This window comes from Ranitomeya variabilis, chromosome 2 (genome assembly GCF_051348905.1).
Source record: "Ranitomeya variabilis isolate aRanVar5 chromosome 2, aRanVar5.hap1, whole genome shotgun sequence".
Taxonomy (NCBI): Eukaryota; Metazoa; Chordata; class Amphibia; order Anura; family Dendrobatidae; genus Ranitomeya; species Ranitomeya variabilis.
Window position 1 is genome coordinate 376,083,029 of NC_135233.1, and position 22,541 is coordinate 376,105,569.

The window sequence follows — 22,541 nt, forward strand, 5'->3', positions numbered from 1 at the left end:
CCGTAGGGAGGGTAGTGAGAGGCGAGGATATGCACTGCGCATGTCCACGGATCACAGGCCCGCGGTGGGATTACATTACACGACACCGCGAGGCTGAATCTCGGACAGTGCACCCACACAGGCGCAGCCAGCCTGACAGCAAATGATGTCAGAAGACGGGCAGCGCAAAATGTGTGCATGGCCAAGGGGTAACCTAACAGCGCAGGCTCCGGGACAGATTCAAACAACGCTGAGGAGGCCGCGTACGGCGCCAAGGGGGTAAAAATGACGGCTGTGCTGCGTCACATCACAAAGGAAAGTTCCACCTACCGGACGGTTGAACGCTGTGAGGGGACACATTTCATAAGTGTTAGGTTCAGCATCTGCAAGGACCATAATTAAAAGAGCTAAGTTTACCTTTTCCAGCATTAGTGCTGTACACGATGGCTCTTCCAGCTACAAACGCCTGGGGGGGGGGTTAAAGGTTTCCTTTTAACTTGCTCCAGTGCAGGCTTCGGCCTACACTCCGCTCCCCCTGCTCCTCCTGCTGACCCTGGGCTCTAACACCGTCAGTTGGGGCCCGGTACTGCTAGCTGCACAGAGAAAAACACCAGCCAATGTGTCAGTGGGGTTCAGCACCGCCAGCTGTTCCCCTGCTGTGCAGCCGGCAACGTGTCCTGCAACTGCCACGCAGGCACAACAGACCCAAAAGCTGCCGCCAGTGCAGGCTTCGGCCTACACTCTGCTCCATCTCCTCCTCCTGCTGACCCCGGGCTCCAACACCGCCAGTTGGGGCCCGGTACTGCTAGCTGCACAGAGAAAAACACCAGCCAATGTGTCAGTGGGGTTCAGCACCGCCAGCTGTTCCCCTGCTGTGCAGCCGGCATCGTGTCCTGCAAAAGCCACGCAGACACAAGAACTGAAATTGAAGGGAACCTGTCCCCCCTCCCCCAGGCGTTTGTACGTTTTAAAGGCCACCTTGTACAGCGGTAATGCTGCATGTGTGCAAGGTGGCTCATAAACGTATTCTCCTCGCACATGTGGAACTGAAAACACGTCTAAAATGTGTCCTCTGTGTGACCATTTAACCGTCCCGGTGGTGTGACTTTCCTTTGTAATGACACGCTGCAACCCCCTTGGTAGCGCTGCCCGTCTTCTGGCATCATGGTTTGGCTGCCTGCGCCTCTGCGGCCGCCCTGACCCACACAACGCCCCTCGTTGTCTTAGTTATTGGGACTGCGAGGGTGTGATTGATGGGCATGATCAGTGCATCAGTTCGCCTGTCCCTCATCTCCTTCCGCCTTCTGCGGACTGTGCGGCTTCATGGCCGTGGCATGCGATAAGGGATCAGATGACGCCGCACAGTCTGAAGCGGGTGTAAGGACCCGAGTGTGAGAGGCGAACATATGTGCTGCGCCAGGCCCTGAATCCCAGCCCCGCAGTGTTTTAACAATGTTAAGACACTGCGGGGCTGGGATTCATGGTCATCGCGAAACGCACCGGCCGACATTAAATGATGCCAGAACATGGGCAGCGCTAACAGCGCTAGGCCAGGGGATAACACGACAGCGCAGACTCCTGTACAGCAAATAACAACGCTCAGGAGGCTGCACCCAGCACCAAGGTGGGATTCTTGACATCTGTGCTGCGTCTCATTACAAAGGGAACTCGCGCCTCCAACACAGTTTGACTGTATAAAGGGCTAAATGTTATACGTGTTTCACTCAGCGTGTGCAAGGAGCGAAATTAAAAGAGCAACCTTTGACTTGTGCAGCACTACTGCTGCATAAGCTGTGGCTCTTCTACTTTGTAACCCCTGAGGGGGGGTTAAAGGTTACCTTTGAAATTGGTTCAATTAGGCTTCGGCCTACACTCTGCTCCCCCTGCAGAGCCCTGGGCTCCAACACCGCCAGTTGGGGCCCGGTACTGCTAGCTGCACAGAGAAAAACACCAGCCAATGTGTCAGTGGGGTTCAGCACCGCCAGCTGTTCCCCTGCTGTGCAGCCGGCAACGTGTCCTGCAACTGCCACGCAGGCACAACAGACCCAAAAGCTGCCGCCAGTGCAGGCTTCGGCCTACACTCTGCTCCATCTCCTCCTCCTGCTGACCCCGGGCTCCAACACCGCCAGTTGGGGCCCGGTACTGCTAGCTGCACAGAGAAAAACACCAGCCAATGTGTCAGTGGGGTTCAGCACCGCCAGCTGTTCCCCTGCTGTGCAGCCGGCATCGTGTCCTGCAAAAGCCACGCAGACACAAGAACTGAAATTGAAGGGAACCTGTCCCCCCTCCCCCAGGCGTTTGTACGTTTTAAAGGCCACCTTGTACAGCGGTAATGCTGCATGTGTGCAAGGTGGCTCATAAACGTATTCTCCTCGCACATGTGGAACTGAAAACACGTCTAAAATGTGTCCTCTGTGTGACCATTTAACCGTCCCGGTGGTGTGACTTTCCTTTGTAATGACACGCTGCAACCCCCTTGGTAGCGCTGCCCGTCTTCTGGCATCATGGTTTGGCTGCCTGCGCCTCTGCGGCCGCCCTGACCCACACAACGCCCCTCGTTGTCTTAGTTATTGGGACTGCGAGGGTGTGATTGATGGGCATGATCAGTGCATCAGTTCGCCTGTCCCTCATCTCCTTCCGCCTTCTGCGGACTGAGCGGCTTCATGGCCGTGGCATGCGATAAGGGATCAGATGACGCCGCACAGTCTGAAGCGGGTGTAAGGACCCGAGTGTGAGAGGCGAACATATGTGCTGCGCCAGGCCCTGAATCCCAGCCCCGCAGTGTTTTAACAATGTTAAGACACTGCGGGGCTGGGATTCATGGTCATCGCGAAACGCACCGGCCGACATTAAATGATGCCAGAACATGGGCAGCGCTAACAGCGTTAGGCCAGGGGATAACACGACAGCGCAGACTCCTGTACAGCAAATAACAACGCTCAGGAGGCTGCACCCAGCACCAAGGTGGGATTCTTGACATCTGTGCTGCGTCTCATTACAAAGGGAACTCGCGCCTCCAACACAGTTTGACTGTATAAAGGGCTAAATGTTATACGTGTTTCACTCAGCGTGTGCAAGGAGCGAAATTAAAAGAGCAACCTTTGACTTGTGCAGCACTACTGCTGCATAAGCTGTGGCTCTTCTACTTTGTAACCCCTGAGGGGGGGTTAAAGGTTACCTTTGAAATTGGTTCAATTAGGCTTCGGCCTACACTCTGCTCCCCCTGCAGAGCCCTGGGCTCCAACACCGCCAGTTGGGGCCCGGTACTGCTAGCTGCACAGAGAAAAACACCAGCCAATGTGTCAGTGGGGTTCAGCACCGCCAGCTGTTCCCCTGCTGTGCAGCCGGCAACGTGTCCTGCAACTGCCACGCAGGCACAACAGACCCAAAAGCTGCCGCCAGTGCAGGCTTCGGCCTACACTCTGCTCCATCTCCTCCTCCTGCTGACCCCGGGCTCCAACACCGCCAGTTGGGGCCCGGTACTGCTAGCTGCACAGAGAAAAACACCAGCCAATGTGTCAGTGGGGTTCAGCACCGCCAGCTGTTCCCCTGCTGTGCAGCCGGCATCGTGTCCTGCAAAAGCCACGCAGACACAAGAACTGAAATTGAAGGGAACCTGTCCCCCCTCCCCCAGGCGTTTGTACGTTTTAAAGGCCACCTTGTACAGCGGTAATGCTGCATGTGTGCAAGGTGGCTCATAAACGTATTCTCCTCGCACATGTGGAACTGAAAACACGTCTAAAATGTGTCCTCTGTGTGACCATTTAACCGTCCCGGTGGTGTGACTTTCCTTTGTAATGACACGCTGCAACCCCCTTGGTAGCGCTGCCCGTCTTCTGGCATCATGGTTTGGCTGCCTGCGCCTCTGCGGCCGCCCTGACCCACACAACGCCCCTCGTTGTCTTAGTTATTGGGACTGCGAGGGTGTGATTGATGGGCATGATCAGTGCATCAGTTCGCCTGTCCCTCATCTCCTTCCGCCTTCTGCGGACTGTGCGGCTTCATGGCCGTGGCATGCGATAAGGGATCAGATGACGCCGCACAGTCTGAAGCGGGTGTAAGGACCCGAGTGTGAGAGGCGAACATATGTGCTGCGCCAGGCCCTGAATCCCAGCCCCGCAGTGTTTTAACAATGTTAAGACACTGCGGGGCTGGGATTCATGGTCATCGCGAAACGCACCGGCCGACATTAAATGATGCCAGAACATGGGCAGCGCTAACAGCGCTAGGCCAGGGGATAACACGACAGCGCAGACTCCTGTACAGCAAATAACAACGCTCAGGAGGCTGCACCCAGCACCAAGGTGGGATTCTTGACATCTGTGCTGCGTCTCATTACAAAGGGAACTCGCGCCTCCAACACAGTTTGACTGTATAAAGGGCTAAATGTTATACGTGTTTCACTCAGCGTGTGCAAGGAGCGAAATTAAAAGAGCAACCTTTGACTTGTGCAGCACTACTGCTGCATAAGCTGTGGCTCTTCTACTTTGTAACCCCTGAGGGGGGGTTAAAGGTTACCTTTGAAATTGGTTCAATTAGGCTTCGGCCTACACTCTGCTCCCCCTGCAGAGCCCTGGGCTCCAACACCGCCAGTTGGGGCCCGGTACTGCTAGCTGCACAGAGAAAAACACCAGCCAATGTGTCAGTGGGGTTCAGCACCGCCAGCTGTTCCCCTGCTGTGCAGCCGGCAACGTGTCCTGCAACTGCCACGCAGGCACAACAGACCCAAAAGCTGCCGCCAGTGCAGGCTTCGGCCTACACTCTGCTCCATCTCCTCCTCCTGCTGACCCCGGGCTCCAACACCGCCAGTTGGGGCCCGGTACTGCTAGCTGCACAGAGAAAAACACCAGCCAATGTGTCAGTGGGGTTCAGCACCGCCAGCTGTTCCCCTGCTGTGCAGCCGGCATCGTGTCCTGCAAAAGCCACGCAGACACAAGAACTGAAATTGAAGGGAACCTGTCCCCCCTCCCCCAGGCGTTTGTACGTTTTAAAGGCCACCTTGTACAGCGGTAATGCTGCATGTGTGCAAGGTGGCTCATAAACGTATTCTCCTCGCACATGTGGAACTGAAAACACGTCTAAAATGTGTCCTCTGTGTGACCATTTAACCGTCCCGGTGGTGTGACTTTCCTTTGTAATGACACGCTGCAACCCCCTTGGTAGCGCTGCCCGTCTTCTGGCATCATGGTTTGGCTGCCTGCGCCTCTGCGGCCGCCCTGACCCACACAACGCCCCTCGTTGTCTTAGTTATTGGGACTGCGAGGGTGTGATTGATGGGCATGATCAGTGCATCAGTTCGCCTGTCCCTCATCTCCTTCCGCCTTCTGCGGACTGAGCGGCTTCATGGCCGTGGCATGCGATAAGGGATCAGATGACGCCGCACAGTCTGAAGCGGGTGTAAGGACCCGAGTGTGAGAGGCGAACATATGTGCTGCGCCAGGCCCTGAATCCCAGCCCCGCAGTGTTTTAACAATGTTAAGACACTGCGGGGCTGGGATTCATGGTCATCGCGAAACGCACCGGCCGACATTAAATGATGCCAGAACATGGGCAGCGCTAACAGCGTTAGGCCAGGGGATAACACGACAGCGCAGACTCCTGTACAGCAAATAACAACGCTCAGGAGGCTGCACCCAGCACCAAGGTGGGATTCTTGACATCTGTGCTGCGTCTCATTACAAAGGGAACTCGCGCCTCCAACACAGTTTGACTGTATAAAGGGCTAAATGTTATACGTGTTTCACTCAGCGTGTGCAAGGAGCGAAATTAAAAGAGCAACCTTTGACTTGTGCAGCACTACTGCTGCATAAGCTGTGGCTCTTCTACTTTGTAACCCCTGAGGGGGGGTTAAAGGTTACCTTTGAAATTGGTTCAATTAGGCTTCGGCCTACACTCTGCTCCCCCTGCAGAGCCCTGGGCTCCAACACCGCCAGTTGGGGCCCGGTACTGCTAGCTGCACAGAGAAAAACACCAGCCAATGTGTCAGTGGGGTTCAGCACCGCCAGCTGTTCCCCTGCTGTGCAGCCGGCAACGTGTCCTGCAACTGCCACGCAGGCACAACAGACCCAAAAGCTGCCGCCAGTGCAGGCTTCGGCCTACACTCTGCTCCATCTCCTCCTCCTGCTGACCCCGGGCTCCAACACCGCCAGTTGGGGCCCGGTACTGCTAGCTGCACAGAGAAAAACACCAGCCAATGTGTCAGTGGGGTTCAGCACCGCCAGCTGTTCCCCTGCTGTGCAGCCGGCATCGTGTCCTGCAAAAGCCACGCAGACACAAGAACTGAAATTGAAGGGAACCTGTCCCCCCTCCCCCAGGCGTTTGTACGTTTTAAAGGCCACCTTGTACAGCGGTAATGCTGCATGTGTGCAAGGTGGCTCATAAACGTATTCTCCTCGCACATGTGGAACTGAAAACACGTCTAAAATGTGTCCTCTGTGTGACCATTTAACCGTCCCGGTGGTGTGACTTTCCTTTGTAATGACACGCTGCAACCCCCTTGGTAGCGCTGCCCGTCTTCTGGCATCATGGTTTGGCTGCCTGCGCCTCTGCGGCCGCCCTGACCCACACAACGCCCCTCGTTGTCTTAGTTATTGGGACTGCGAGGGTGTGATTGATGGGCATGATCAGTGCATCAGTTCGCCTGTCCCTCATCTCCTTCCGCCTTCTGCGGACTGTGCGGCTTCATGGCCGTGGCATGCGATAAGGGATCAGATGACGCCGCACAGTCTGAAGCGGGTGTAAGGACCCGAGTGTGAGAGGCGAACATATGTGCTGCGCCAGGCCCTGAATCCCAGCCCCGCAGTGTTTTAACAATGTTAAGACACTGCGGGGCTGGGATTCATGGTCATCGCGAAACGCACCGGCCGACATTAAATGATGCCAGAACATGGGCAGCGCTAACAGCGCTAGGCCAGGGGATAACACGACAGCGCAGACTCCTGTACAGCAAATAACAACGCTCAGGAGGCTGCACCCAGCACCAAGGTGGGATTCTTGACATCTGTGCTGCGTCTCATTACAAAGGGAACTCGCGCCTCCAACACAGTTTGACTGTATAAAGGGCTAAATGTTATACGTGTTTCACTCAGCGTGTGCAAGGAGCGAAATTAAAAGAGCAACCTTTGACTTGTGCAGCACTACTGCTGCATAAGCTGTGGCTCTTCTACTTTGTAACCCCTGAGGGGGGGTTAAAGGTTACCTTTGAAATTGGTTCAATTAGGCTTCGGCCTACACTCTGCTCCCCCTGCAGAGCCCTGGGCTCCAACACCGCCAGTTGGGGCCCGGTACTGCTAGCTGCACAGAGAAAAACACCAGCCAATGTGTCAGTGGGGTTCAGCACCGCCAGCTGTTCCCCTGCTGTGCAGCCGGCAACGTGTCCTGCAACTGCCACGCAGGCACAACAGACCCAAAAGCTGCCGCCAGTGCAGGCTTCGGCCTACACTCTGCTCCATCTCCTCCTCCTGCTGACCCCGGGCTCCAACACCGCCAGTTGGGGCCCGGTACTGCTAGCTGCACAGAGAAAAACACCAGCCAATGTGTCAGTGGGGTTCAGCACCGCCAGCTGTTCCCCTGCTGTGCAGCCGGCATCGTGTCCTGCAAAAGCCACGCAGACACAAGAACTGAAATTGAAGGGAACCTGTCCCCCCTCCCCCAGGCGTTTGTACGTTTTAAAGGCCACCTTGTACAGCGGTAATGCTGCATGTGTGCAAGGTGGCTCATAAACGTATTCTCCTCGCACATGTGGAACTGAAAACACGTCTAAAATGTGTCCTCTGTGTGACCATTTAACCGTCCCGGTGGTGTGACTTTCCTTTGTAATGACACGCTGCAACCCCCTTGGTAGCGCTGCCCGTCTTCTGGCATCATGGTTTGGCTGCCTGCGCCTCTGCGGCCGCCCTGACCCACACAACGCCCCTCGTTGTCTTAGTTATTGGGACTGCGAGGGTGTGATTGATGGGCATGATCAGTGCATCAGTTCGCCTGTCCCTCATCTCCTTCCGCCTTCTGCGGACTGTGCGGCTTCATGGCCGTGGCATGCGATAAGGGATCAGATGACGCCGCACAGTCTGAAGCGGGTGTAAGGACCCGAGTGTGAGAGGCGAACATATGTGCTGCGCCAGGCCCTGAATCCCAGCCCCGCAGTGTTTTAACAATGTTAAGACACTGCGGGGCTGGGATTCATGGTCATCGCGAACCGCACCGGCCGACATTAAATGATGTCAGAAGATGGGCAGCGCTAACAGCGCTAGGCCAGGGGATAACACGACAGCGCAGACTCCTGTACAGCAAATAACAACGCTCAGGAGGCTGCGCCCAGCACCAAGGTGGGATTCTTGACATCTGTGCTGCGTCTCATTACAAAGGGAACTCGCGCCTCCAACACAGTTTGACTGTATAAAGGGCTAAATGTTATACGTGTTTCACTCAGCGTGTGCAAGGAGCGAAATTAAAAGAGCAACCTTTGACTTGTGCAGCACTACTGCTGCATAAGCTGTGGCTCTTCTACTTTGTAACCCCTGAGGGGGGGTTAAAGGTTACCTTTGAAATTGGTTCAATTAGGCTTCGGCCTACACTCTGCTCCCCCTGCAGAGCCCTGGGCTCCAACACCGCCAGTTGGGGCCCGGTACTGCTAGCTGCACAGAGAAAAACACCAGCCAATGTGTCAGTGGGGTTCAGCACCGCCAGCTGTTCCCCTGCTGTGCAGCCGGCAACGTGTCCTGCAACTGCCACGCAGGCACAACAGACCCAAAAGCTGCCGCCAGTGCAGGCTTCGGCCTACACTCTGCTCCATCTCCTCCTCCTGCTGACCCCGGGCTCCAACACCGCCAGTTGGGGCCCGGTACTGCTAGCTGCACAGAGAAAAACACCAGCCAATGTGTCAGTGGGGTTCAGCACCGCCAGCTGTTCCCCTGCTGTGCAGCCGGCATCGTGTCCTGCAAAAGCCACGCAGACACTTGCTCTTGTACCTTCTGCTCCCCATCCTGGTTCCAGTACCGTCAGCTGGTTCCGGGCAGAGCCTTTGGCTTAGGTGCCTCCCTCTGGGTATCCGAGTTCCACCAACGTCAGGTGGTCCTTGGTAGTGCTTTCAGGCACGGGTACCTCCTGCTTAGTAACCGGGTTCCAGTAACGTCAGCTGGTCCTCGGTAGTTCCATTGGCTCTTGGACCTTCGGCTACCCATCCGGGTTCCAGCACCGTCAGCTGGTTCTCGGCAGTGTCTTTTGCTCTTGTACCTTCTGCTCCCCATCCTGGTTCCAGTACCATCAGCTGGTTCCGGGCAGAGCCTTTGGCTTAGGTGCCTCCCTCTGGGTATCCGAGTTCCACCAACGTCAGGTGGTCCTTGGTAGTGCTTTCAGGCACGGGTACCTCCTGCTTAGTAACCGGGTTCCAGTAACGTCAGCTGGTCCTCGGTAGTTCCATTGGCTCTTGGACCTTCGGTAGCCATCCGAGTTCCAGTTCCATCAGCTGGTTCTCGGCATTTTCTCAGCCTTCTTGTACCTTCTGCTACATTTCCAAGTTCAAGAGACTAAACAGGATGACCCGGAAGAACACCCCTAAGATGACGACGACACCAGAGACGACAACCACCGTGATGACGACGACCCTGAAGACGATGACCCTGAAGACCACCGTGATGACGACGACCCCGGAGACGACGACCCTGAAGACCACCCCGATGACGACGACCCCGGAGACGACAACCCTGGAGACGACGACGACCTGGAAGACCGAGAAGCAGAAGAACAAGAGGCTGCAGAACAAAGAGCAGAAGAACATTAAGCATAACACTAAATATCAGAGCAAAAAATATTATCTAAATTATAAGCAGAAGAAGACTAAGCAGTGTATGGGGGTGAGTCCGTTCCTCCTCGTGGTGCCCCTGGATAAAGCCTGATGCTGCAGGCCAAACTGAACGCGGACAAATGTAACTCTTTTGTGACAGGCAGAACGGAAGGTGTAATCTTCAAACTTTTATAGATAACAACTACGGGAATGCCTGTCACAAATAAGAATATGATGAAGAAGTAGGATATGATGAAGATAATAGTAAAATAAAAAGAATATGAACAATGTAACCCAAAAAATAATAGGTAGAAGATGAAGAAGAAGATGAATAAGGTGAAGAAGTTGATGTCAAAGAAGCTGATGATGAGGATAATGAAGAAGAAAGCGTGGGAGAAGTAAAAAAGAAGGTGAAGGGCGTTGAAGTAGTGATAGTGAAACATCAATATGTGACATAAAAAAAAAAAAAATAACATAGTCAAATTCTTTCTAACGCCGAACGTCATAAAAAAAAAAAAAATCCTGCTATTCTATTACATTGGGCTAAACCTCTGTGCCTTTAATGTCTCCGCCACGTCCCCCAATACATCCTACATTATTCTTAGTTGTTTTCCTTCATGTAGAATGAACCTACAAGTGTATAAAGGGTTTATTTTAATTCCGATATTTTCGTCCCATTGACTTGCATTGGGATCGGGTATCGGTATCGGATTGGATCCGATATTTTGACGGTATCGGCCGATACTTTCCGATACCGATACTTTCCGATATCGGAAAGTATCGCTCAACACTATTCTTTACGTGATTTCCACTTTGCCTATCAGCAAATAAGATGGACTAAGATGAAAGGGAAAAACTGAATTCGATAAGACATGTGTCCCTGATACTTTTCTCCAGATAGTGATGGAAATAAGGAGGAGAAGGCAATCATCAGTTGTACCAAATGACCCTTTCCTTTAAATGGGGAGAGATGATAAGAACCAACACCAGGAAGGTGGACATCTTGTTCTCTTCCCTATGAGACCACCTTTCCTCTACATGTATGGCATATCCAAATGAATGCAACATATGAAAAAAATCTATGGGTAAAAGGTTGAGACCTAGGTAAGCCAAGGGTTAAATATTCTGTTTTCCTCATTGCATGATCTGAGTCAATATTTAGCTTGTTTCCTCACCTCTAATCGTTGACCCCTGGTGCAGGATACTGGCGCTTTTTGCTTTTTTTTGTTCTGTTGAGTAATTTGAGGGTTATTTCATAGTTCACTCCTGGAATACAGAAAGCCAGGTCTCTTTTCTCTCGTCTCGTCAACCATGAAGATCTCTACCACCCTCCGACTGATTCTTGTTTCTCTCCTTCATGTAACCTGGGTGAGCTCCTCAGATCCTTGCCCAGAAATTAAGACACTACCCATCGATTTCACCCAGGTAAGTAGGCAGGATAGAAAACTTCTATATTGTCTTTACCTTCTTCTGAATTTCACCAGATGCCTTTTCTATTCTGTGTATCTATTTTTTTTTTTAGTTTTTTTAATTCTCCATTACTATAGGATCCTTATTATGTTATGTTGTTTTTTCCATTTTGGCCTTTTGTACCTTTTTTATCTATTAATTGTCAAAACAACTCCACGTTCCTTTTACAAGTATTACTGGATGGTAATATGGTATTTTCCTAGGTTATGCCGCCTTACGATATAAAATGGTTCCCTTTACTCAACTTACCTGTTACTCAGTTTACAAGATCCCTAATTGGAAATGAAAAATACAGAATTCCCTCTATTTGGTTCCATAAATCCCTGTGTTATGCACCTTCCTAGCAGGCTATCCACTAGGCTTAAATGGGTTGCCCCATTACAGGCATTTTTCACAATGTGGACTGGTCACTGAGAAGATAAGCTGATTGTCCAAGGTTTTCCGCCAGGCATCCACATAAACCAGTGATTTTGTTTGGAAAAATTATTCTTAAATGTTTTTCCCGGGACTAAAGAGGACCTATCACTTGCCAAAAATATGTAATTTGCTTTACCTTGCGTGAAAGCTGCTGTTCTCCTGAATCGGACGCTGTTTTTCTTTTGTTTCTACGCCTCTCCGTTCCTGAGATATACCCTCTTATTCTTGGTGTAGAATTCTAGTCTTTGTAGCCAAACAGGCGTAGTTCTACAGGATACACCCACAAGGAAGAATTGAAGACCACACCCACTTGGTTAAAAGACTAGATTCACATAAACAGAAGAAGATGCCGTATCTCAGGATTAGAGAGGAGCAGGAACACAAGAAAAACATTGCCGAATTCAGGAGAACAGCGGCATTTACATTTGATCAATAAAGTACACATTTATGGCAAGTTACACAGGTCCAATTTAAGTTGTTGTGCAGGATTAGAAAAGTATCACTGCTGTCTTGCAAGAATAGCGCCACACTTGTCCAAAGGTTGTGAGAGGTATTGCAGCTCAGTCTAATTAACTCCATTAACCGGATTCAGGATAAGAGCAGCATTTACACCAGGTTAAAAAAAAACTATATATAAAGTGAGTGACAGGTCCTCTTCAAAGGTGATATCCAGAGGCACAAGGAACTGGCCGAGCTTGGTGCATTGTGTAATGGTAGTAGTGATGCTGCAGCTCTCTTATTCTCAATGAGAGCTGCAGTATAATTCAGGGCCACAACACAATGTATCTGCCCTGTTATCTAACAGCCATTGGTGTAACCAGAGTTCCCTGGGGTTCGGTGCAAAATATGGATCTGAGCCCCCACGTCTACCTTGGTCAGATGTAAGGGCCTTTGTAGTATTCTATTTCATATAAAGGCATACATGTAAGTGTCCCTATCATGGCACCTTTCTGTAATAACGTCCCCCATCCGGGGCGCCTTTCTGTAATAACGTCCCCATCCTGGGCCCCTCTCTGTAATAATGTCCCCCATCCTGGGCCCCTTTCTGTAATAACGTCCCCCAGCCTGGGCCCCTTTCTGTAATAACGTCCCCCAGCCTGGGCCCCTTTCTGTAATAACGTCCCCCATCCTGAGCCCCTTTCTGTAATAATGTCCCCCAGCCTTGGCACCTTTCTGTTATAATGTCCCCCATCCTGGGCCCCTTTCTGTAATAACATCCCCCATCCTGGGCCCCTTTCTGTAATAATGACCTCCATCCTTGGCCCATTTCTGTAAGAATGTCCCCATCCTGGCCCTTTTCTATAATAATATCCCCAACCTGGGCCCCTTTCTGTAATAATGTTCCCCATCCTGGGCCCCTTTCTGTAATAATGTCCCCATCCTGGCCTCTTTCTGTAATAATGTCCTCCATCCTGGCCCCTTTCTGTAATAATGTCCCCATCCTGGCCCCCTTTGAGTAATAATGTCCCCAATCCTGGGCCCCTTTCTGTAATAATGCCCCCCCATCCTGTCCCCTTTCTGTAATAATGCCCCCCCATCCTGGCCCCTTTCTGTAATAATGTCCTCCATCCTGGCCCCTTTCTGTAATAATGTCCCCCAACCTGGGCCCCTTTCTGTAATAATGTCCCCCATCCTGGGCCCCTTTCTGTAATAATGTCCCCCAACCTGGGCCCCTTTCTGTAATAATGTCCCCCATCCTGGGCCCCTTTCTGTAATAATGTCCCTGTCCTGGTTTCTTTCTGTAATAATACCCCCCCATCTTGGGCCCCTTTCTGTAATTATGTCCCCCGTCTTAGCCAGTTTCTGTAATACTCGTTACTCGGGTTTCCCTGAGCACGCTCAGGTAGTCTCCAAGTATTTGGATGTGCTTGGAGATTTATTTTTCGTCGCCGCAGCTGCTTGATTTGCGACTGCTAGACAGCCTGAACACATGTGGGAATTCCCTAACAGGCAACCCCACATGTATTCAGGCCGTCTAGCAGTCGCAAATCATGCAGCTGAGGTGATGAAAACTAAATCTCCGAGTACACCAAAATACTCGGAGACCACTCGAGCATGCTCAGGGAAACCCGAGTAACGAGTATATTCGCTTATCACTAGTAATAATGTCTATCAACCTATGCCCCTTCCTGTTATAATATCCCCATCCTGGGCTCTTTCCTGGTATAATGTCCCCTTTCCTGGTATAATGTCCCCCCTCATGGGCCCCTTCCTGTCATAAAGTCCACCATTCTGAGCCCCTTAAAGTAATAATGTCCCACATCCTGGGCGCCTTTTTGTTATAATGTCCCTCCAGGTATATTTTCCCCTGTCCTGGGCCCCTTATTGTAATAATGCCCTTCATCTTGGCCCCTTACTGTAACAGTGTCCCCCATTTTGGTATAATTTCCCCATCCTGGACCCCTTCCTGGCACAATGACCCACAATGATCCTATAATAATGCTCACCATCATGGGCCCCTTCCAGGTATAATAATTCCTTGTGTAGTGACCCCCATCCTGTATCCCAGTCTGGTATAACTACCCCATCCTGGGTCCTTCCTGGTATAATGTCTGTTTTTTTCCCAAGACATAAAAAATAAACTTTTCTTCTTACCTTCCTCTACTCCTGTGACGTGTGATGTTCTCTTCTGTAGCCGGCAGCTGACTTCAATGTACCGACAGGGGCAGCATATGAAGTCACTGCCATGTGTTGCTCGTGACTGGCATGCCTTCATCAGTTGCTGGCCTGTGATTGGTCGGCAGCGTGTATTGCAGGACAGGGAGCCGGAGGGTCCCTGCACTGCAATACACTTCAACTGAATGTGCGACCAACGATGTACATCCAGTTGAGGTAGACGTCGGCGGCCCTCCCTCCTGCACTGGCCTGGTCGAGGATGAACTCTCTGTCACAACGATGGTTACACCCTTGCTTACGGCCCCTTCAATAGTGCGATCCAGCCTAACACTAATCTAATATTAACAATCTACCCTACAGATAGGTAAGCCTTAAACCAACGCTGCAACCCCTTCACTCTCAGGGTCATGAGGGCACGGAGGTCTTAACAATATGCAATCACTTTTTGGAATTGGAAAATCAAGGAAATAGTTCTGTGCATGATCTACCTTTATGTTTTGTACATCCTATCTCTACAGATAAATGGCCTGTGGAACATAAAATCCATAGTGTCCCGGGACACACTGAGTGCTCTGAAAGATTTGCATTATGCGTATGTCAAACTATCTCTCGGAGAGAAGGAAGGAACGATAATACAATTCTTCAATCCGTAAGTTTCTTCTCTGCGAGTATTGGAAATTATTGATGGTCATCTAATTCATAACTCACAGTATCCATTAATATTTTTGATTGGAACCAACACTACCTGTTGTTACGTTATTATGGTGACACTGCAGAAACAAACAATTTTCTATCTTCTGGATGAGAGCTGATTTGCATACTTGTTTCCCATGTAACATTGCCTGTACGACTTTGTATACCAGCTGGATCTCCTTAATAAGAATCAGCACATCTTCAGAACTTTCTGAATATTAAGGAAGAAACTATTTCTTTCATAAATCAATATTACACGTTGTCATAGAAAATATTAAAAATCTCTATGACTCTGTAGTGCACTCTCCTACCCCCTCATGCAAATTCCCATTGAGGAGGTAAATAACGGACAATCCGAGCCTCCTTGAATAGACTGGGAGTTACCTATACCTATAGTGTGAAGTGAACCAGCCTAGTTAACATGCAGGTCTCCCTTTGTGAAGTGAGAGGATTAAAGGGAATACCTCACACGGTTTTGCAGTAAGGAAACAAGAGCTTACAATCCACCAACCTCTTCTGACAATATGAGCACACAGTTAACTTATTGTGGAGTGAGGAATCTTAGTTGAAAAAAAACACAAAGTCCTTTTGAATCTCAGGTGACTGAAAGAAGGAACCTTTTGTGAGAAAGACTGAGATTTAGCATGGACAGGTAAGTAGACAAAAGTTCAATAACGTACATATATTTACACATAGACACAAAAGTGGAAGAATCCTTTTGTCCCCAAGAAATACATTGTCTCTTTGTTTCTTCTACATTTACACTAAACACTTTTTGTTTCTGCAAGGGACAAATTTTTGGCAGACATATGTCTGTGAAAGAAAATATGGAATATCAAAGTTTGTACTGATCTGATAGTAATGGGACATACATTTTTGGCCTCAGGGCTAATAGGGGAAGAATATGCACAGCAGCAATGTCATGTTTGGTGTCTGAGAACTGTAAAATCTCAATCAATAATATGGCGGCGTTCTCGAAATTCGGCGGTCAAGCAGAGAGGAGTTAATGCATAAGTTGGGATTATCATAAAATCCTGAAGGGCTGATGGTAGCCCACAATCCGGCCCACATGAGGTCATCAAGGGGGGTGTGTGGGTGTAACTCAGATGCTAATAAAAGATCAAGCTGAATTATGATCTGGGTTCCTGTAGATAGATGCACATCATGTATGCATGAATCCTATATATGGAACGGCTTCAAGTGAATCGCTCTCCTTTAGCTAAACTGAATCGTCTTTGCAATTGATGTAGTAAGATCCCTTGTTAATCCCTTTTATTTTCTGTAACTGTATATGCTGTATTGTTTTGTCCCCTTTGTAAAAATCTTTTGTATATTTTTCTTACAAACACTGTCTCCCTTTGGATTAAATATAAAATTTAATAGTTACTGTATGTTCCTTTTGTTCTCCAAACCGCACCCCTTAAAGCCATATGATACCAGAACCAGGCCTCCAGTCAGACTGTATAAAACACGACTGGAGGTGGCAGCGAGTAGTCTGGGATTATCATGGAGATAGCAGTGATCATACGGGGATAAATACATATCCCATGCGGAATCAGAGGTATATATACTATATGCTCACTGTTAGTTTCCTGATAACCGGCCTATTAGTGGTGACAGCCTGCGGTCTCCTCTGTTAATTGTCCGGACGATAAGGGACAGCAGAGAGCTGTTCCACACAAAGTTCTGTATGACCTTCTCGGCCTGTGATGATCTTGACACATATGAAACTAAAAAAAGTTTGCAATATGTCTTATCAGAAAAATCTGCTTTTTTCTCCTCCTGGACTAAACCTTCAATCTCAATTTATGGGTAAAATCTGTGTTCAGTGAAGACACATTTTCCATTACTGAGATAGCAGATGATAGTTGGTGCTTTTAAAATTTTATGGAGAGAGGAGGAGCTAGAGGCAAACAGACATTCTACTACACATGAAAGTCACAGTTGTCCATAGAACTTTATGAGCACCAACTGACATTTCCTATTTGAGCAATGGGAAAATCTGTCCTTACTGAAGACAGATTTTACCCGTGTATTGAGAATATTGATATTGAGAATGAATGATCAGCCCAGGAGGAGAAGGTAGCGCATTTCTCAGATAAGATATAATACAAAGTTACTTATTTTCAGGTGTACGATTGATTTATGAAAAATCACCCTAAACAACGGTATTCAAACTCATATATCACTAACTAAATAACTTTGCCTTAATAATTTCAGAATATCGGAGAGTATGACTAGTGGACCATTTTTTTTAGAGCGGGTGAATGATGGGACGGAGACTCTAGCTTACAGAGATATTAATCAGAGAGGTAAGATATCTGGGTGCTGATATATTATATTATACCATGGGGTTTGGGACTTTCCAAGTTCAAAAACAGCCAACTTAAAAATTTTAGCCGAGATCAGAAGATGATGAGTGCTTTCTTCCAAAAACAGCACCACACCTTGACACAAGTCGGAATTGATATTGTAGCTCAGGTTCAATTTCTACACTGGAGCTGAGCTACAATAGGAAACCCAACACATGGACGGGTGTCGCCCTTTTTAGGAAAAAAAAGCAGCACATAATGAAAAACTGTAATTCTGATGTTCTCCACCATCAAGGCTCATCCACTATCAATAATGAATTATTTTTCCATTAAAATTTAACATTAACCCCAAATTTTTCATTTTTGCAAGAAGAAATACAAGAAAAAAAATGGTCGTAATTCTACTGTAGTTTAAATTTTATTACTGTCTCCCCAAAAAATGTCATTAAAAAATCTTAGTGTGACATCGTCTTCTAAAAGTCATAACTTTTTCATTTTTTCAGTGACATGGGTTGTTTTGTTTGGGACAAGCTGTAATTTTAACGTGTGTAATTCCGAGGCTCGTGACTTTTCGATGGCTTTCTATTCCTTTTTTTCTATCTCAAGTGACTAAAAAATAGCAATTCGGGCTTCTTTTTTTATGTCATAAAAAACTAAGCCAAGTAAAAGGCCAGTCTTTTGAGTTGTTTGAGTTAGTAGTTTGAGTTGCTACAGAAACGGTGATGTCAAATATTGTTTTTTTATATATAGGAGTTTTTTCTCCAATAACTAAGAATTTATCAGAAAAAAAGGGCTATTTACATCTTTTTAATTATTTTCTTTTCTAAGCACTTTTTTTTTTACAACCTGATCGGAGATTTCCTAATTGTGATATCTTTATCTTCTTTTCCATCCAGAACGCGGGTTGCTGTTGACATTTTTGCAAGTCCATTCCGATGTGTTAATCTTAAGCTATCAATCCAATGAATTCATTAAAACTTCAATCATTTTCGGTGAGTCCTGAGCATATATATATATATATATATATATATATAAATATATATATATATATATATATATATACATAGTATATTATGAGTGTTCACGTAATTGACTACGTAGATGTACATGTGCAATAACATGAAGCAATCAGTGGTTTCCTGCCTAACCAGTCATTCACCACTAGGGGCAGTGCAATCATAAAAAATACAGAAAATTAGTCCATGTCCCTTAGAATTAGGGCTGGTGTAATGGGCTTTTTTTTTAGGTTGGGGCCCAAAGTCTAGTGTGTGGATTATTCTATGAATGGAGTAACAATAAAACAATCCAATGTCTGTTACAATTTATGTTCAGCATTCAATGAGACTATCATTAACCCTGAGCCCACCTAATATTTAGCAGTGTATGGATGTATTATTGTAGAGCTGAATTGTAATTTTATTAGGATACTATTTTGGTGGTATTATATGAGCAGTATTATTTTGGCATTATATGACGGTATTATGGGGGCTTTATGTACAGTATTATATTCACACTGTATTTACTTGATGTGTTTTTGTATGTTTCTTTATTATACGGTGTTATTATATCTCTAGTGAGATCGTCTACATATCCAGAATCAGAGCTGGAACATTTCAAAGAATGGTATAAATGCAAAGAACTGCACTTGCAAAAGGAGTTCAGCATCACTGATTATGGTAAGAAAATTATTATGGTTGGACTCACGGGGATAAGCCTCCTATAATTCGCAATGTTTTGCTCTATCGAGAAGGGGATGCGCCGTAATAGATGGGTCACTGATGAAAAGTTGATGGCAGCAGATTGGGTGTAACTACTTTTTTGACATCTTCCAACATGACAGACAATATCAATTATCTGTGGTAGTCCATGAGTTGGGGACTACCAGCAAAAGGATATAGCAAGTGGACCACCATATCAGCCCTTAGCCAAGATATAAACTCTATACACAACCCAAGAGCGACCAAGTGGAAAATAAAACCTACAAATGGTCCTAAACATGAAGCAGCCAAACCTTCTAATGAATTCTAGGCTGCTTGTGAAACTCATCTCTGCAGGGTCTCAAACTCAGTAGTATGGCAGGTGGAACATTGAAGGACTTGCTTACGCTTGTGTCATGTCGGCTTCGGACTCTGTTCACACTAGGGAGTCTGTTGTGCAGTCTTAGATCTTCCGGTTGCTCAGCCTTAGTTTGGGCGCAGGTGTTGGTTTGTTCACTGATGTTCAGCTTGGCAGGAGTTAACTTTTTGATTAGTGGCTGAAGCTGCTAGGAATGCCTTCTCCCTTTTAGTATGGTTCAGAACATTCCTGGACGCCGACTATAGCATTTGCTTGTCTCTTGCATACCGGACAGTCCTGTGTTGGAGTAGCTGTTGATACTCAAGTCTTTATTTAGGAGTTTGGTGAAGTATACTTTGTTGTGTATTGTGTTCCCTCTCACACACTTATTGTATCATCCTGTTAGTTTGCTTTGTGGTGCAGTTTACTTTATTCCCTGTCATTCTTTATCTATGGTTTCCATTACTGTTCACCTCCAGGGGTGGGGGTTGGGCGTTTAGCTCAAGGCTGGACAGGAGATAGGGACAGGTCAGGCCTCGGGCCTCCCTACCATCAAGGGTACCCCTGAATTAAGGAAAGATAGGACTTCCCCCAGTCCGAGGGGCAGTTTAGGGGCCCAGGTTCCTCATCTCCTGTTTTCTCATTGCTTCCCATGACAACTTGTGTATAAATTGGATGCTTGCAATCTGATAAAAAATCAGATTGCACTCAGACCAATGTTATTCAATGAGATCTGCGTATTTTTTCTCAGCTTCATTTGGCAGGATGCAATGCGATTTCACTCTGAAATCGAACAGTGCGAGAAAAAAATCTCATGCCATACGGACCCTCATAATGGCCTCCAATTTTTTAGGATAAATTATAATTCTGCAGCACAGGAAACTGTAAATGGTACTGTAAAAAAAGGGACAGCACATGGGTGACAAATGAGAAAAAAATCGCCCCACTGTCCCGGATGAGAATGGGACTGATTTTTTTATACACTAGTATGAGCTAGCTCTTACACCGAAACAATGAGTTTAAGAGAATTTTCTCTGCCTAAAAACATCTGGAGAATTCTTCTTTACAGATTTAATGCCCTGGAATTTACTCTATATGGAATATGTTAGAAGTAAAAAAAAACTGCAGAAATGTTGGAGATTCTTCTATAAAGTTACCGTAATAAAAGGGGGGGGAGGGAATAAAATTGCAATATACACAAGTTCATATAGATGTAACACTAATGTTTGTGTGTGGCAAAATGCGAAAAAATTAAAAACAATTATAGCTAAAAATGTGGGATGGTGACAACAACGAAAACAATTCTGGTAGATGAGGAACATGACGAAAGACAGAGAGAAAGAACAAGCGTCAATGAGAGAGAACGAGAACCACTGGCTCCACAACCAATGTAACGCCGAGCTGTTAGTGTACCTAGAAAGAAGACTGGAGAGGTCCAGCTACTGTACATTATGCCACCAGGTGTGACGTTCCCTTGTGAAGGTGTCCATTGACCTCACGCCACGGCTAATAAAGGCTGTCATGGTGCAGAGCAGAGGCTGGAATGGAGGTCGGTCCTCTTCACTGATGAGTCTTTGGCACAATGGTAGCTGGAGATTGGTTTGGAAACTTTGTCGGCAATCCATAGACCTTCTTAACCATAATCCTAAATGCAGTATTCGGTGGGATTTTTTTTAACCAAAGTCAAAAGTAGACTTTTTACTCTTTGATAGATCCACTCCTGATTTATATACAGTAAGTACTGTATATTAAAATATTATTGATTATTCTGCTTTACTATAACGAGTATTCTTCTCTTTAGCACAGAAATGTTACGGACTTTTCAAACAAGAAGAATTTTTGGAGAAAACTGAGGTTTGTGTTTAAAAAACATAGTCCACCATCCAATAATCTAGGGCTTGTTTCCAAAGCTGATGTGGTTTATGCCAAACTTAACTTATTGATAATGTTTCCTTAATGGCAAATGAAGAATCAAAGCTCCACCTAGCTCAGCTTCATAGACTTTCGTGAATTTTACATGGGATCTAAATTGATGTTCTAAGTGAATTTAGGATTTAAAGAGAGTATTCCGGTATCCATGGGACATGCCATAGTTCTTTCAATGGTGGGGGTCTCAACCTAAGTTTAAGCCCAGGGCAAAAATAAAGCAGAGGTCCAATGTAGAAGTCAATAGGGAGCAGCGAAAAGAGCCTTCTTGCTTGGCGTGTACTAGAACGTTCTATTCTCCCTCTTCTGCCCTAGGTTGAGACTAGTAATGAACATCTCCGTTGTATTAATTTATGAATGCCACAGAGGTTAGACCCTCTAGAAATGAAACATAATTGTCAGAATACTCTTTTAACATCTTGTATATTACCATAACTTAGACCACATAGACAATACTGACTTTCACTCTTGCTTCCTCCCCTTCTGTAGGAGAACTTTACTTCTTGGCATCTTGTGGCTAAGTCTTCCAGTTCTATGGACCTCCGTTATAACGTGAGAATCCTCTACACTGCCCGGCTGGAGATCAGTAATAAAGATGGAGAATATACTTTGAAAGAGATCATCACCGCGTATGTCCTCCCCTAATATTAACCACCCCCAATAACTGTGTTGGCTTTCTCCTCATTCTTTTTTTCCCACTTTAAAAATGTCTATTTCTATAGTCCTTCATTTTTCATCCTTAATCCCCATCTTCTAGGCTACATATACTCACCTATAATCAACCTCTAGAAAAGTCCTACTCATTATCCATTGCTATATGTTAGTCACACATGCCAAGTGTCCCGGAATGTTAAAAAAAAACAGGACAACTCCAAAATGACCACCAAAATCTCCTCGAAGCCTCCTGGAAAGCAGAACTTCCAGGTTTTCTTTTGCTTCATTCCAAGATGTGCTGTCATTAGCTGGTTCCCTAGCACCCAAGTGAACATTTAGGGAGTAGGAGACCAGACATATCGGGGAGTAACCTCTATAACGCCATAGCTATGGACAGTGCAAGTTTATAACGTTCGAAATAAATCTTCCAAAAGTTGGCAATTTTGTTTTTTGCCAACTTTGTGGATGTTAAACAGTACGGCCATCAGTTCCTACCTACACCAATGTGAGAACGTCCACATACCAGTCGACATGGAGATGTCAACTCATACTATCGTCATCTCGTTTTGTTACAACTCCATCCATGCAGAAAACAAACATGATCTATAAAAATAACAAAGAGACAATTTTGAAAAGGA

At 47.1% G+C, this 22,541-nt stretch overlaps 1 protein-coding gene across 1 annotated transcript in view; it reads left to right on the forward strand.

Moving 5' to 3' along the window:
• Positions 1-11,004: 11,004 nt before the first annotated feature.
• Positions 11,005-22,541, forward strand: part of LOC143809468 (uncharacterized) — a 74,247-nt gene continuing 62,710 nt past the window's right edge. Inside the window, exons 1-7 of the mRNA XM_077292537.1 lie at positions 11,005-11,185; positions 14,782-14,912; positions 17,177-17,268; positions 18,165-18,260; positions 18,843-18,944; positions 21,125-21,177; positions 21,739-21,878. Coding sequence (XP_077148652.1) covers positions 11,072-11,185; positions 14,782-14,912; positions 17,177-17,268; positions 18,165-18,260; positions 18,843-18,944; positions 21,125-21,177; positions 21,739-21,878 — 728 coding nt within the window. The 5' untranslated portion in view covers positions 11,005-11,071. The remainder of the gene's footprint in view (positions 11,186-14,781; positions 14,913-17,176; positions 17,269-18,164; positions 18,261-18,842; positions 18,945-21,124; positions 21,178-21,738; positions 21,879-22,541) is intronic.